The sequence below is a fragment of the Mercenaria mercenaria genome, chromosome 1 (assembly GCF_021730395.1).
Source record: "Mercenaria mercenaria strain notata chromosome 1, MADL_Memer_1, whole genome shotgun sequence".
In the NCBI taxonomy this organism is placed as follows: Eukaryota; Metazoa; Mollusca; class Bivalvia; order Venerida; family Veneridae; genus Mercenaria; species Mercenaria mercenaria.
In genome coordinates this window covers 9,911,740-9,925,111 of record NC_069361.1, presented here as the reverse complement: position 1 = coordinate 9,925,111, position 13,372 = coordinate 9,911,740, and the positions used below count along the sequence as shown (strand labels likewise).

General features: G+C 38.8%; 1 protein-coding gene across 5 annotated transcripts in view; it reads left to right on the top strand.

Annotated features, from left to right (window-relative positions):
* Window positions 1-13,372, top strand: part of LOC123545017 (mitochondrial ribonuclease P catalytic subunit-like) — a 61,877-nt gene that overhangs the window by 31,854 nt on the left and 16,651 nt on the right. For all 5 annotated transcript variants that reach the window (XM_045331231.2, XM_053539457.1, XM_045331235.2 and 2 more), the window contains exon 5: window positions 4,999-5,126. In XM_045331231.2, coding sequence (XP_045187166.2) covers window positions 4,999-5,126 — 128 coding nt within the window. The remainder of the gene's footprint in view (window positions 1-4,998; window positions 5,127-13,372) is intronic.

Sequence of the window (13,372 nt, the reverse complement as noted above, 5' to 3'; positions counted from 1 at the left end):
GCATTCTTTGTTTCCATAATAAGAAAACAATAATAATTGCATATAACTCATTAATGGTGTCATTATATGCCCGTTTGAAAAACAGGACATATTATGGGAACGCCCCTGGTGGGCGGGCGGGTGGGCGGGCGTCCACAGACTTTGTCCTGAGCATACCTTCTTCATGCATGGAGGGATTTTGATAAAACTTGGCACAGTTGTTCACCATTATTAGATGGAGTGTCATGCGCAAGAACCAGGTCCCTAGGTCTAAGGTCAAGGTCACACTTAGAGGTCAAAGGTCAAATTCAAGAATGACTTTGTCCGGAGCATATCTTCTTCATGCATGGAGGGATTTTGATGAAACTTGGCACAATTGTCCACCATCATGAGACAGAGTGTCATGCGCAAGAACCAGGTCCATAGGTCTAAGGTCAGGGTCACACTTAGAGGTCAACTGTCAAATTCAAGAATGACTTTGTCCGGAGCATTATCTTCTTCATGCATGGGGGGATTATGATGAAACTTGGTACAATTGTTTACCATCATTAGACGGAGTGTCATGCGCAAGAAGCAGGTCCCTAGGTCTAAGTTCAAGGTCACACTTACAGGTCAAAGGATACAAAAATGAAAACTTTGTCCGGAGCATCATGAGATTTTTGTGTGGACTTACAATTGTTTTTTTTTTGTTTTTTTTTTTTTTAACTTCCCTTAGTAGTTACTATAAATAACTTACATTGTAACTTTTTTATAATTGACTTTTCTGTGGTACAACATAGATGTTACTTTCAAATTTTAGGTGTATTTAAAGGTATCTCTACCTGGTAAGGAGTTTTTATGTGGATTTAGAAAAAAAAAGAATTACAATAATTACTAAACAACCACAAAATTAAAATTCCATTTGCAAATACTGGTGCTAGAGTAAAGTAATTTGCTGTGACGGGCGTATATTGTGACATTCTGGCACTCTTGCCTCTCTTGTCTCTCTTGTTTAGGGTCAAGGTCACTTATTTTGATCTAGTGACCTACTTTTTTTGTAGGAATGGTCTCCGTCCATCCTTCCGTCTGTCGGTAACACTTTTTGTGTCCGCTCCATATCTCCTAAACCCCTTGAAGGATTTTCATGAAACTTTGGTCAAATGATCACCTCATCCAGACGATGTGCAGAACCCATGAGTCAGCCATGTTGGCTCAAGGTCAAGATCACAACTTAGGGTGAAAGATTTGAGCCTTCCATTTGTGTCCGCTCTATATCTCCTAAACTCCTTGAAAGATTTTCATCAAACTTGGGTCAAACGATCACCTCATCAAGGCGATGTGCAGAACTTATGAGTCAGCCATGCTGGCTCAAGGTCAAGGTCACAACTTAGGGTGAAAGGTTTGAGCCTTCCATTTTGTGTCCGCTCTATATCTCCTAAACCCGTTGGAGGAATTTTATAAAATTTGGGTCAATGATCACCTTATCAAAACGATGTGCAGAACTTCGCTTGGCTCAAGGTCAAGGTCACAACTTAGCGTGAAATGTTTGAGCCTTCCATTTTGTGTCCACTGTATCTCCGAAACCCCTTGAAGGATTTTCATCAAACTCGGGTCAAATGATCACCTCATCAAGAACCCATGAGTCAGCCATGTCAACTCAAGATCAAGGTCACAACTGAAGGTCAAAGGTTTGAACTCTTTATCTCCTAAACCACTTGAAGGATTTTCATGAAACTTCGGTCAAATGATTACCTCATCAAGACGTTGTGCAAAATTCATGAGTCAGCCATGTCAGTTCAAGGTCAAGGTAACAGCTAAAGGTCAAAGGTTTACCCTTTCACTATCCATAGCAGTGGCGGGGGATTTAGCTGTCTTTCAGACTGCCTTGTTGTTTTTAACCTACAACATTCAAATTTGGACCACATGTATAGTTTTGAGTGGCAAGATGAACCTTGACATGAGTTGACCTTGACCTAGTGACCTACTTTCTCATTTCTGTAGCTACAGCCTTCAAATTTGGACCACATGCATAGGGTTGTGTACCAAAATAAACTTTGACCTTGACATTAAGATAGTGACCTACTTTCACATTTTTGAAGGTACAGGCTTCAAATTTGGACGACATGTATAGTTTTGTGTTCTGAAATGAAACTTGACCTTTCTTTTGACCTTGTAACCTACTTTCACATTTCTGAAGCTACAGCTTTCAAATTTTGACCACATGCACTGTTTTGTGTCCCAAAATGAACTTTGACCTTGATTTTGAACTAGTGACATATTTGTGCCCCCACCACGACCACTTAAATAGATTTTTCAGTTTTACCACTGAAATAGATTTTTCAGTTTTACCACTGAAATAGATTTTTCAATTTTTACTCATAGCACATTCATATATTGACCAATCTCTTTGATATTTGGTATGTAAGTACCTTGTATGGAGCCAAAACTACGAACTGGTATTGGAGGTCACTGGATCCAAGGACTGTGATGACCTGGATTCTGACATAGTTAGTTACCTACTTTTAGGATTTTGAGCTCATCTTGAAATTTGGAACTTTCAAAAATGGCTCAGTGGTGGGTGCCTAGATCACACTGTGATCTCTTGTAACTATTTCTAAATAAAGTACTAGTACCAACTGCGCTATAAAAAAAGTCATCTTTAAATTTTTATTCGATATGTACATGTCCGATACTCGTAAATCTATTAGGTGCATGATTGAAAGCCATGAAGGTTTTGATAATCTCTTGTTTTAATAATGCCTGATTCTTGCATTAATTTGTTCAGATTTATATATTTAATTGATTTATTTATTAATCTTTTCAAAAAACAATACCAAACTTTTTACAATATTTTGTATGGTAGTCCGTGGAATCAATTTTCATCCACATGCCTGGGCAGTTCATTTTTAGCTCACCTGAGCCAAAGGCTCATGGTGAGCTTTTGTGACCTCTCAATGTCCATCATCCGTAGTCCGTTGTCAGTCGTCCCTCGTCAGTCATCTGTTGTCCGTCCGTCAACATTTTCTAAAAAGATATTCTTAAAAACCACTGGGCAGAATTACACCAAACTTCACAGGAATTATCCTTGGGTGGTCCCCTTTCAAAATTGTTCAAAGAATTTAATTCCATTTAGAATTCTGGTTGCCATGGCAACCGAAAGGAAAAACTTAAAAAATATTCTTGTCCAAAACCGCAAGGCCTAGAGCCTTGATATTTAGCAGGTGACAACATCTTACGGTCCTCTATCAAGACTGTTCAAATTGTGCCTCTGGGGTGAAAAGAGGCCCCGCCCCAGGAGTCACAAGTTTTACATAGACTTATATAGTAAAAAACTTTAAAAATCTTCTTGTCTAAAACCACATGACTTAGGCCTTTGATATTTGGTATGTAGCATTGCCTTGTGGTCCTCTACCAATATTGTTCAAATTATGCCCCTGGGGTGAAAAGAGGCCCTGCCCCTGGGGTCTCATGTTTTACATAGACTTATATAGGAAAAAAAAATTTAAAAATCTTCTTGCTTGAAACTGCAAGGCCTAGGCTTTTGATATTAAATATGTTTCATTTGCTAGTGTTTCTCTACCAAAATTGTTCAAATTATGTCCCTAGGGTGAAAAGAGGCCCTGCCCTGGGGGTGCCAAGTTTTACATAGACTTATATAGGAAAAAATATAAAGATCTTCTTGTCTGAAAGTTCAAGGCCTAGGCATTTGGTATTTTGTGTGTAACATTGCCTGGTGGATCTTTAACAAGTATTTCAAATTATGCCCCTGGGGTGAAAAGAGACCCTGGCCTGGGGGTCACTTGTTATAATTATGAGTTATATAAGAAAAAATACTTCAAAAATTATCAGGTCATATTTCCTAGACTGTTTAATTATAATTACCTGATGACCCAAGCGATTAGGGATCACTTGACTGTGACCTTGACCTACTGACCTACTTTCTTGTTTTTTAAGATACAGCCTTGAAATTTGAATGACATGTACAGTTTTGCACACCAATCTTAAGTCTGTCTTTCAGTGACAATGAATGCGACCTGCTGACCTACTTTCTAAGTTTGTCATTTGAAACATGTGGCTCACATTACTCAGGTGAGCAATACAGGGTCATCATGACCCTCTTGTTTTTTAATTTGGCTGTATTTGAAATAAATTTTGAAGTAATTTATAATAAAATCAAAACCCCTGAATGGTGAGTGTATAGAAATATTACTCGACTCTGACTTGTACAGTGTTGGGGAATATATAGAAATATTACTTAATTGAACTGTTCAGTGATGTTAAGTGTATAGAAATACTACTTGACTGTTGATCTGTATAGTGATGTTGAGTGTATAGAATTATTACTTGACTGTTGATCTGTACAGTGATGTTGAGTGTATAGAATTATTACTTGACTGTTGATCTATACAGTGATGTTGAGTGTATAGAATTATTACTTGACTGTTGATCTGTACAGTGATAATGATATTGAGTGTATAGAATTATTACTTTTAAAACTGAACTATATACTGATGTTGAGTGTATAGATATGCTACAATGTACTTATTTGAACTGTTTAGTGATGTTAAGTGTATAGAAATATTACTTAATTGAACTGTATTAATATTACACAACTCTGACATGTATAGTGATGGTGAGTCACAGATCGATAGTCATATTACTTGACTCTGACCTGTATTGTGATGGTGGGTGTAAAGAAATGTTACTTGACTCTGACCTGTATTGTGATGGTGGGTGTATAGAAATGTTACTTGACTCTGACCTGTATTGTGATGGTGAGTGTATAGAAATGTTACTTGACTCTGACCTGTATTGTGATGGTGGGTGTATAGAAATATTACTTGACTCTGACCTGTATTGTGATGGTGGGTGTATAGAAATGTTACTTGACTCTGACCTGTATTGTGATGGTGGGTGTATAGAAATGTGACTTGACTCTGACCTGTATTGTGATGGTGGGTGTATAGAAATGTGACTTGACTTATTATGACTGTTGCTGGTTTTATACAGTAATGAATACATGTGTTGATATTGTTTCAGTATCTGGAGTTCATGGTGAAAAATCTGAACAGTGATGGAAAACGAGTTCTGGTCATTATCAAAGGGAACCAAAGGAAGCTGTTGCAATCGTTGCAGAAATGGGCAACTGCAATCTCTGTCGATTACAAGTAAGTTCAAATAAGCTGTCTTGCCATAAACCTTTAGCCTGCTAAATTTCTAAAACAGACTGGTCCATCATTCAATTTTGGCAATACCATTTATTATTGTCGAGCCCGCTTGCGGAAGCGAAGACATAGTTGTCCAAATGGCTGTTCGGTGTATGTGCATGTGTCCGTGCATGCGTCCTTCCAGATTTGTTTGTCCGGACCATAACTTTGACATGCAGGGAGCAATCTAGTTTATATTTGGCATGAATGTTAACCTCAATGAGACGGAGTGTCATGCGCAAACCCCAGGTTCCTGTCTCAAAGGTCAAGGTCACAGAGGTCAAAGGTCAAATTCAATAATGACTGTTTGGAGCATTTCTTCTTCATGCATAGAGGGATTTTGATGTAACTTGGCACAATTGTTCACCATCATGAGACGGAGTCCGAGTGTCATGCGCAAGAATCAGGTCCCTAGGTCTAAGGTCAAGGTCACACTTAGAGGTCAAATGATACAAGAATGGCAACTTTGTCCGGAGCATTCCTTCTTCATGCATGGAGGGATTTTGATGTTACATGGCACAAATGTTCACCACCATGAGACGGAGTGTCATGCACAAGAAGCAGGTCCTTAGGTCTAAGGTCAAGGTCACACTTAGGTGTGAGGTCAAAGGTCAGATACAAGAATGACTTTGTCCGGAGCATTTCTTTTTCATGCATAGAGGGATTTTGATGTAACTTGGCACAATTGTTCACCATCATGAGACAGAGTGTCATGTGCAAGAAACTAGAATTACTTCCCTTTGTTGTTACTATAAATAGCTTATATTGTAACCTTTTTATTACCGGTTGTAGGGAAAAATTAATACCACTTTTCTGTAGTACAACATGCATGTTACATCCAATTTTGAGGTGTATTTTGACCTACCTCTACTAGTAAGGATTTTTGTGTGGATTTAAAATTTTTTTTTTTTTTTTTTTTTTTTAAAGTTTTACTGCCGTTTGTTGTTACTACAAATAACTTTTTGCAATCTTTTTTTTATTTGGCATAAATGTTTGCCTCAATGAGACAGAGTGTCGTGTGCAACTCCCAGTCCTTTTGACACCTGACGGGCTCGACATGTTGCCCGTGGGCATCTAGTTTTAAGGGATATTTGCTGAAAATTTACTGACCATAGCCAACAGTGCAAATTATGCAGGCTGATCTTGGTCTGCACTGGTCACAAAGATAGACTCACTTGCCGTCAGCATGCTAAAGATAAATATAAATAGGACACTGTATTTAGTTAACGCCAAGTAAGTTATGCTGTCTGTCAGAAATAGGACACTGTATTTGTTCACATTCACAAGTATGTTTAGAAAAGCCATCAAATCAGAAATAGGACACTGTATTAAGTTTGGATTACAAGTATTTTCAGATAAACCATCATTCCAGAAATTTGACACAAGTAAATTCAACAGTCTTGATAGCCTGGTGGTATTGTGTCTGTTTTGAGTGGTGGAGGCTGTGGGTTTGATCCTCGTGCTTTTATCTCAGTTATTATGCTCCCCTTCGAAGAAGGAGGGATATATTGTTTTGCAGATGTCTGTTGGTAGGTCGGTCTGTATGTAGACCAATCCGTTTCCGGATGATAACTCAAGAATGCTTGGGTCTAGGATCATAAAAGTTGATAGGAAGGTTGGTCATCACCTGCAGATGACCCCTATTGATTTTGAGATCTGCATGTCAGAGGTCAAGGTCACAGTGACCCTGAACAGTTAAACGTTTTCCGAATGATAACTCAAGAACGTTTGGGCATAGGATCATGAAAGTTTATATGGAGGTTGGTCATGACCAGCAGATGACCCCAATTGATTTTGAGGTCAGTTGCTCAAAAGTCAAAGTCACAGTGACCCAGAACAGTTAAATGGTTTCCGGATGATAACTCAAGAACGCTAGGGCCTAGGATCATGAAAGTTCAGAGGGAGGTTTGCCATGACCAGCAGATGACCCTATTGATTTTGAAGTCTGCTCAAAGATCAAGGTCACAGTAGCCCGAAACAGTTAAAGAGTTTTCAGATGATAACTCAAGAATGCTTGGACCTAGGATTATGCAAATTGATTCAGAGGTTGGCCATGATCAGCAGATGACCCCTTTTGATTTTGAGGTCAGTAGGTTAAAGGTCAAGGACACAGTGACCCAGAACATTTAAACAGTTTCTGGACTATAACTTGTAACTTGAGAACACTTGGTCCTAGGATCATGAAACTTAATAGGGATGTTGATCATGACCAGAAGATGACCCGATTTTGAGGTCAGTAAGTCAAAGGTCAAGGTGAATGCATCAAGGGGGACATTTCATGTTCTAACAGCTCTTGTTACTAAATGGATTTAATTCAAACTTAAAATAGATGTTCCACCTTATCACCCGCATCATATGACACAAGATGCATAACTCAGACACCAATTTTTAGCTCACCTGAGCACAAAGTGCTCAGGGTGAGGTATTGTGATCGCTCACCGTCCGGCGTCCATTTGTCCGTCTGGCGTCCGGCCACACTTTCCTTTAAACAACATCTCCTCCTAAACCAACAGGCCAATTTTGATGAAACTTCACAGGGATGTTCCTTGGATGGTCTTCTTTAAAAATGGTTCAAAGAATTGAATTCCATACAGAATTCTGGTTGCCATGGCAACCAAAAGGAAAAACTTTGAAAATTTTCTTGTCCAAAACCGCAAGGCGTAGAGCCTCTATATTTGGCATGTAACATCATCTAATGGTTCTCTATGAACAAATTATGCCCCTGAGGTGAAAAGAGGCCCCGCCCCGGGGGTCCCAAATTTTACATAGACATATAGGAAAAAAACTTTAAAAATCTTCTTGTCTGAAACCACAAGACCTAGGCCTTTGATATTTGGTATGTAGCATTGCCTTGTGGTCCTCTACCATGATTGTTCAAATTATTACCCTGGGGGTGAAAAGAGGCCCCGCCCCAGGGGTCCCAAGTTTTACATAGTCTTATATAGGAAAAAAAAAAATCTTCTTGTCTGAAACTGCACGGCCTAGGCTTTTGGTATTTGGTATGTTGCGTTGCCTAGTGGTCCTCTACCAAGATTATTCAAATTATGCCCCTGAGTTGAAAAGAGGCCCCACCCAGGGTGTCCCAATTTTACACAGACTTATATAGGAAAAAACTTTAAAAATCTTCTTGTCTGAAATCACAAGACCTAGGTCTTTGATATTTGGTACGTAGCATTACTTTGTGGTCCTCTACCAAGATTGTTCAAATTATGCCCCTGGGGTGAAAAGAGTCCCCGCCCTGGGGGTCACTTGTGTATGAGTTATATAGCAAAAAATACTTCAAAAATTATCTGATCATATTGCCTAGACTGTTTAATTATAATTACCAAGTAATTAGGGGTTACTTGACTGTGACCTTGACCTACTGACCTACTTCCTTGTTTTTTAAGATACAACCTTGAAATTCAGATGACATTATACAGTTTTGCACATCGATCTTAACACTGACTTTCAGTGACCATGAATGTGACCTACTGACCTACTTGCTTAATATTTTAAATCGTGACCTACTGACCTACTTTCTTGTTTTTTGAAGTTACAGCAAAGAAATTTGGACCACATGTATAATGTTTGATATAGATTTCAATACTCATCTTGAAAAGTCTTAATCATGACCTACTGACCTACTTTCTTGTTTAAGATACAGCCTTGAAATTTTGATGACATACACAGTTTTGCACACAAATCTTAAAACTGAATTTCATTGACCATGAATGTGACCTACTGACTTTCTTAATATTTTATCATCAGTTTGACATTTGAAACATGTAGCTCATATTACTCAGGTGAGCGATCCAGGGTCATCATGACCCTCTTGTTCATGAATTATGCCCCCTTTTACTTAGAATTTAAGGTTAATTTTGATGCATTTTCACTATATATCTTTCTGATTGGCTTAGAGCCAAAGGGAAGTAACCTTTTTAATTTTTGTACTGAGTTACTTCCCCTTAAATTCCAAGAATTAGTCTGTTTTTTAGAAATTCTATATTTAGATTTTCAATATTTTTAGGTATTTTCTAACTTTTTAGCTCACCTGAGCACAAAGTGCTCATGGTGAGGTATTGTGATCACGCTGTGTCTGTTGTCCATGCATCCGTACGTGAGCGCTTGCATCAAGTTGTCCATCATCAACATTTGTATTTAAACGACATCTTCTCCAAAACCACTGAATGGATTTTGATGAAACTTGCCCATAATTTTCCTTGGGTGTTCATCTACAAAAGTTGTAACCAAGCGTTCTAAGTATTTTTATGCCCCCGAAGGGAGGCATTTAGTTTGTAAACGGTCTGTCAGTCTGTCTGTCGGTCTGTCAGTCTGTCCGCAATTTTCGTGTCCGGTCCATATCTTTGTCATCGATGGATGGATTTTCAAATAACTTGGCATGAATGTGTACCACAGTAAGACGACGTGTCGCGCGCAAGACCCAGGTCCATAGCTCAAAGGTCAAGGTCACACTTAGACGTTAAAGGATAGTGCATTGATGGGCGTGTCCGGTCCATATCTTTGTCATCAATGGATGGATTTTCAAATAACTTGGCATGAATGTGTACCACAGTAAGACGACGTGTCGCGCGCAAGACCCAGGTCCGTAGCTCAAAGGTCAAGGTCACACTTAGACATTAAAGGATAGTGCATTGATGGGCGTGTCCGGTCCATATCTTTGTCATCGATGGATGGATTTTCAAATAACTTGGCATGAATTTGTACCACAGTAAGACGACGTGTCGCGCGCAAGACCATGGTCCGTAGCTCAAAGGTCAAGGTCACACTTAGACATTAAAGGATAGTGCATTGATGGGCGTGTCCGGTCCATATCTTTGTCATCGATGGATGGATTTTCAAATAACTTTGCATGAATGTGTACCACAGTAAGACGACGTGTTGCGCGCAAGACCCAGGTCCGTAGCTCAAAGGTCAAGGTCACTCTTAGACGTTAAAGGTCATTTTTCATGATAGTGAATTGATAGGCGTGTCCGGTCCATATCTTTGTCATTTATGCATGGATTTTAAAATATCTACGCATGAATGTGTGACACAGTAAGACGACGTGTCGCGCGCAAGACCCAGTTCCGTAGGTCAAAGGTCCTAAACTCTAACATCGGCCATAACTATATATTCATTCAAAGTGCCATCGGGGGCATGTGTCATCCTATGGAGACAGCTCTTGTTAAAATTTCTTATGGTTGCCATTCTTCTGTGACAAGACCGTATTGCGGGGGTTTAAGTCACTCCTCTGACAGTAACTGTTCTAGTATTAAGATTGAAGGAAATATAGAGGATGTACTTATTATTACAATGTAGTTCCCTACCAGTATTAACTGCTTGCTTGCCCCTATCTATCAGTTCATACAACAGTCACACAAATTGGAATCCTGTGTCAACTTTAAAAGTAAGATATTTTTAGCTCACCTGTTACATAGTGATAAGGTGAACTTTTGTGATCACCCTTCATCCATCGTCAGTCCGTGCGTCCAACCGTGCGTCCGTCAACAATTTCTTGTCTGCACGATAGTTGTTTCATTTATGATTTTATTTTAACCAAACTTGCGTACAAGTTGTATCACCATAAGATCTCGATTCCTTTATTGAACTGGCCAGATCCTATTATGGGTTATAGAGTTATGGCCCCTGAAAGGGCCAAAATTAGCTATTTTGAGCTTGTCTGCACAATAGCAGCTTTATTTATGATTGATTTTTACCAAACTTGCACACAACTTGTATCACCATAAGATCTTGGTTCCTTTCTGGAACTGGCCAGATTCCTTAATGTGTTCCAGAGTTATGGCCCCTGAAAGGCCCAAAATTAGCTATTTTGACCTTGTCTGCACAATAGCAGCTTTATTTATTATTTGAGTTTTACCAAACTTGCACACAACTTGTATCACGATAAGATCTTGGTTCCTTTCTGGAACTGGCAAGATTCCATTATGGGTTCCAGAGTTATGGCCCCTGAAGGGGTCAAAATTAGCTATTTTGACCTTGTCTGCACAATAGCAGCTTCATTTATGATTTGATTTTAACCAGACTTGCACAAAACTTGTGTCACCTTAATAGCGAGTAAGATATGGAACAAAAAATTGCAAAGATGTTCCCGTTTGTGAAGAAAGCACCAAATTTTGCATGAAATTACTTTAAGGTATCCCAAATCCTACAAGAGGAGGAGACACGCTATATCTGCCCTGGAACCTCTAAGGTCTTGGTTCCTTTCTTGAACCGGCCAGATCCCATAATGGGTTCCAGAGTTATGGCCCCTGCTAGGGCGGGAATTAGCTATTTTGACCTTGTCTGCACAATAGCAGCTTCATTTATGATTTGAATCTAATCAAACTTGCACAAAACTTGTGTAACCAAAAGATCTTGGTTCCATTCTTGAACCGGCCAGATCCCATTATGGGTTCCAGAGTTATGGCCCCTGAAAGGGCCAAAATTGGCTATTTTGACCTTGTCTGCACAATAGCAGCTTCATTTATGATTTCATTTTAACCAAACTTGCACACAACTTGTATCACCATAAGATCTCAATTCTTTTTTATACGCCCACAGGGACGTATTATGTTATCGCCTCGGTGTCCGTCTGTCTGTCTGTCTGTCTGTTGGTTAGCAATTTCCTTCCGCTCTGTAACTCTTGAACCCCTTGATGGATTTCAGAGAAACCTGACACAAATGTTCACTCATTGAAAGGATGTGCAGAGCGCTTGTTTTGGATGGCTTAGGGGTCAAAGGTCATATGACTTTGTTTTATGTGAATATAGCTCTGTATTTGGGTTGCATTGCAGTGCTCTTGTTTTTATATGGCAGATCCTTCTTTTGTTCGCTTACAATATTTTTTATACGCCCGTTTGAAAAACGGGACGTATTATGGGAATGCCCCTGGCGGGCGGGCATCCACAGACTTTGTCCGGAGCATATCTTCTACATGCATGGAGGGATTTTGATGAAACTTGGCGCAGTTGTTCACCATCATGAGACGGAGTGTCATGCGCAAGAACCAGGTCCCTAGGTCTAAGGTCAAGGTCAGACTTAGAGGCCAAAGGTCAGATACAAGAATGACTTTGTCCGGAACATTTCTTTTTCATGAATGGAGGGATTTTGATGTTACTTGGCACAACTATACACCATCATGAGACGAAGTGTCATACGCAGTTCCCTTCTTTAGAATTACTTCCCTTTGTTGTTACTATAAATAGCTTATATTGTAACTTTTCATTACTAGTCCTAGGGAAAAATCGAGACCACTTTTCTGTAGTACAACATGCATGCTACATCCAATTTTGAGGTGTATTTTGACCAATCTCTACCTGGTAAAGATTTTTGTGTGGGCTTACAATTTTTTTTTTTGGATTTTTTTTTTTTTTTTTTTTTTTTTTTTTAAGATTAACTTCCCTTAGTTGTTACTATAAATAACTTATATTGTAACTTTTTTATAATTGACCGTAGGGAAAAAACAAGACCACTTTTCTGTGGTACAATATAGATGTTACTTTCCAATTTTAGGTGTATTTTAAGGTATCTCTACCTGGTAAGGAGTTTTTTTGTGGACTTAGAAAAACAAAAGACTTACAATGATTACTAAACAACCACAAAATTAAAATTCCATTTGCAAATATAGGTGCTATAGTAAAGAAATTTGCTGTGACAGGCGTATATTGTGACATTCTGGCACTCTTGTTTTTATTACTTTCCTTTTATGTTACTATAAATAGCTTATTTAGTAACTTTTTTTATTATTGGCCGTAGGGAAAATCTGAGACCACTATTCTGTGGTACAACATGGATGATACCTCCAATTTTTAGGTGTATTTTGACATATCTGTACCTTGTAAGAATTTTTTCTTTTTGTTTTTGGTTAAAGCAATGGTACTCAGGTGAGCGATATAGGGCCATCATGGCCGTCTTGTTATTGAAACTTGATACATGGATAGATAGCTATATGGAGACTGGAGAGTATGTTTGATCTTTCATTTTTTGCTTTGGCAACAAATTGTACAAACTATGACAAAAACGTGGATCCTACAACAACTTGAAAAGGTTCTTTTTTTAGCTGACCTGAGCACGAAGTGCTCATGATGAATTATTGTGATTGTGATCATGCTATGATCACTGTTCATCCGTCCATTGTCAGCAATTTCTTTAAACAACATCTCCAAAACCACAGAATGGATTTTGATGATACTTGGCTTGAAAAATTTTTGGAACGTTTCAGTTTG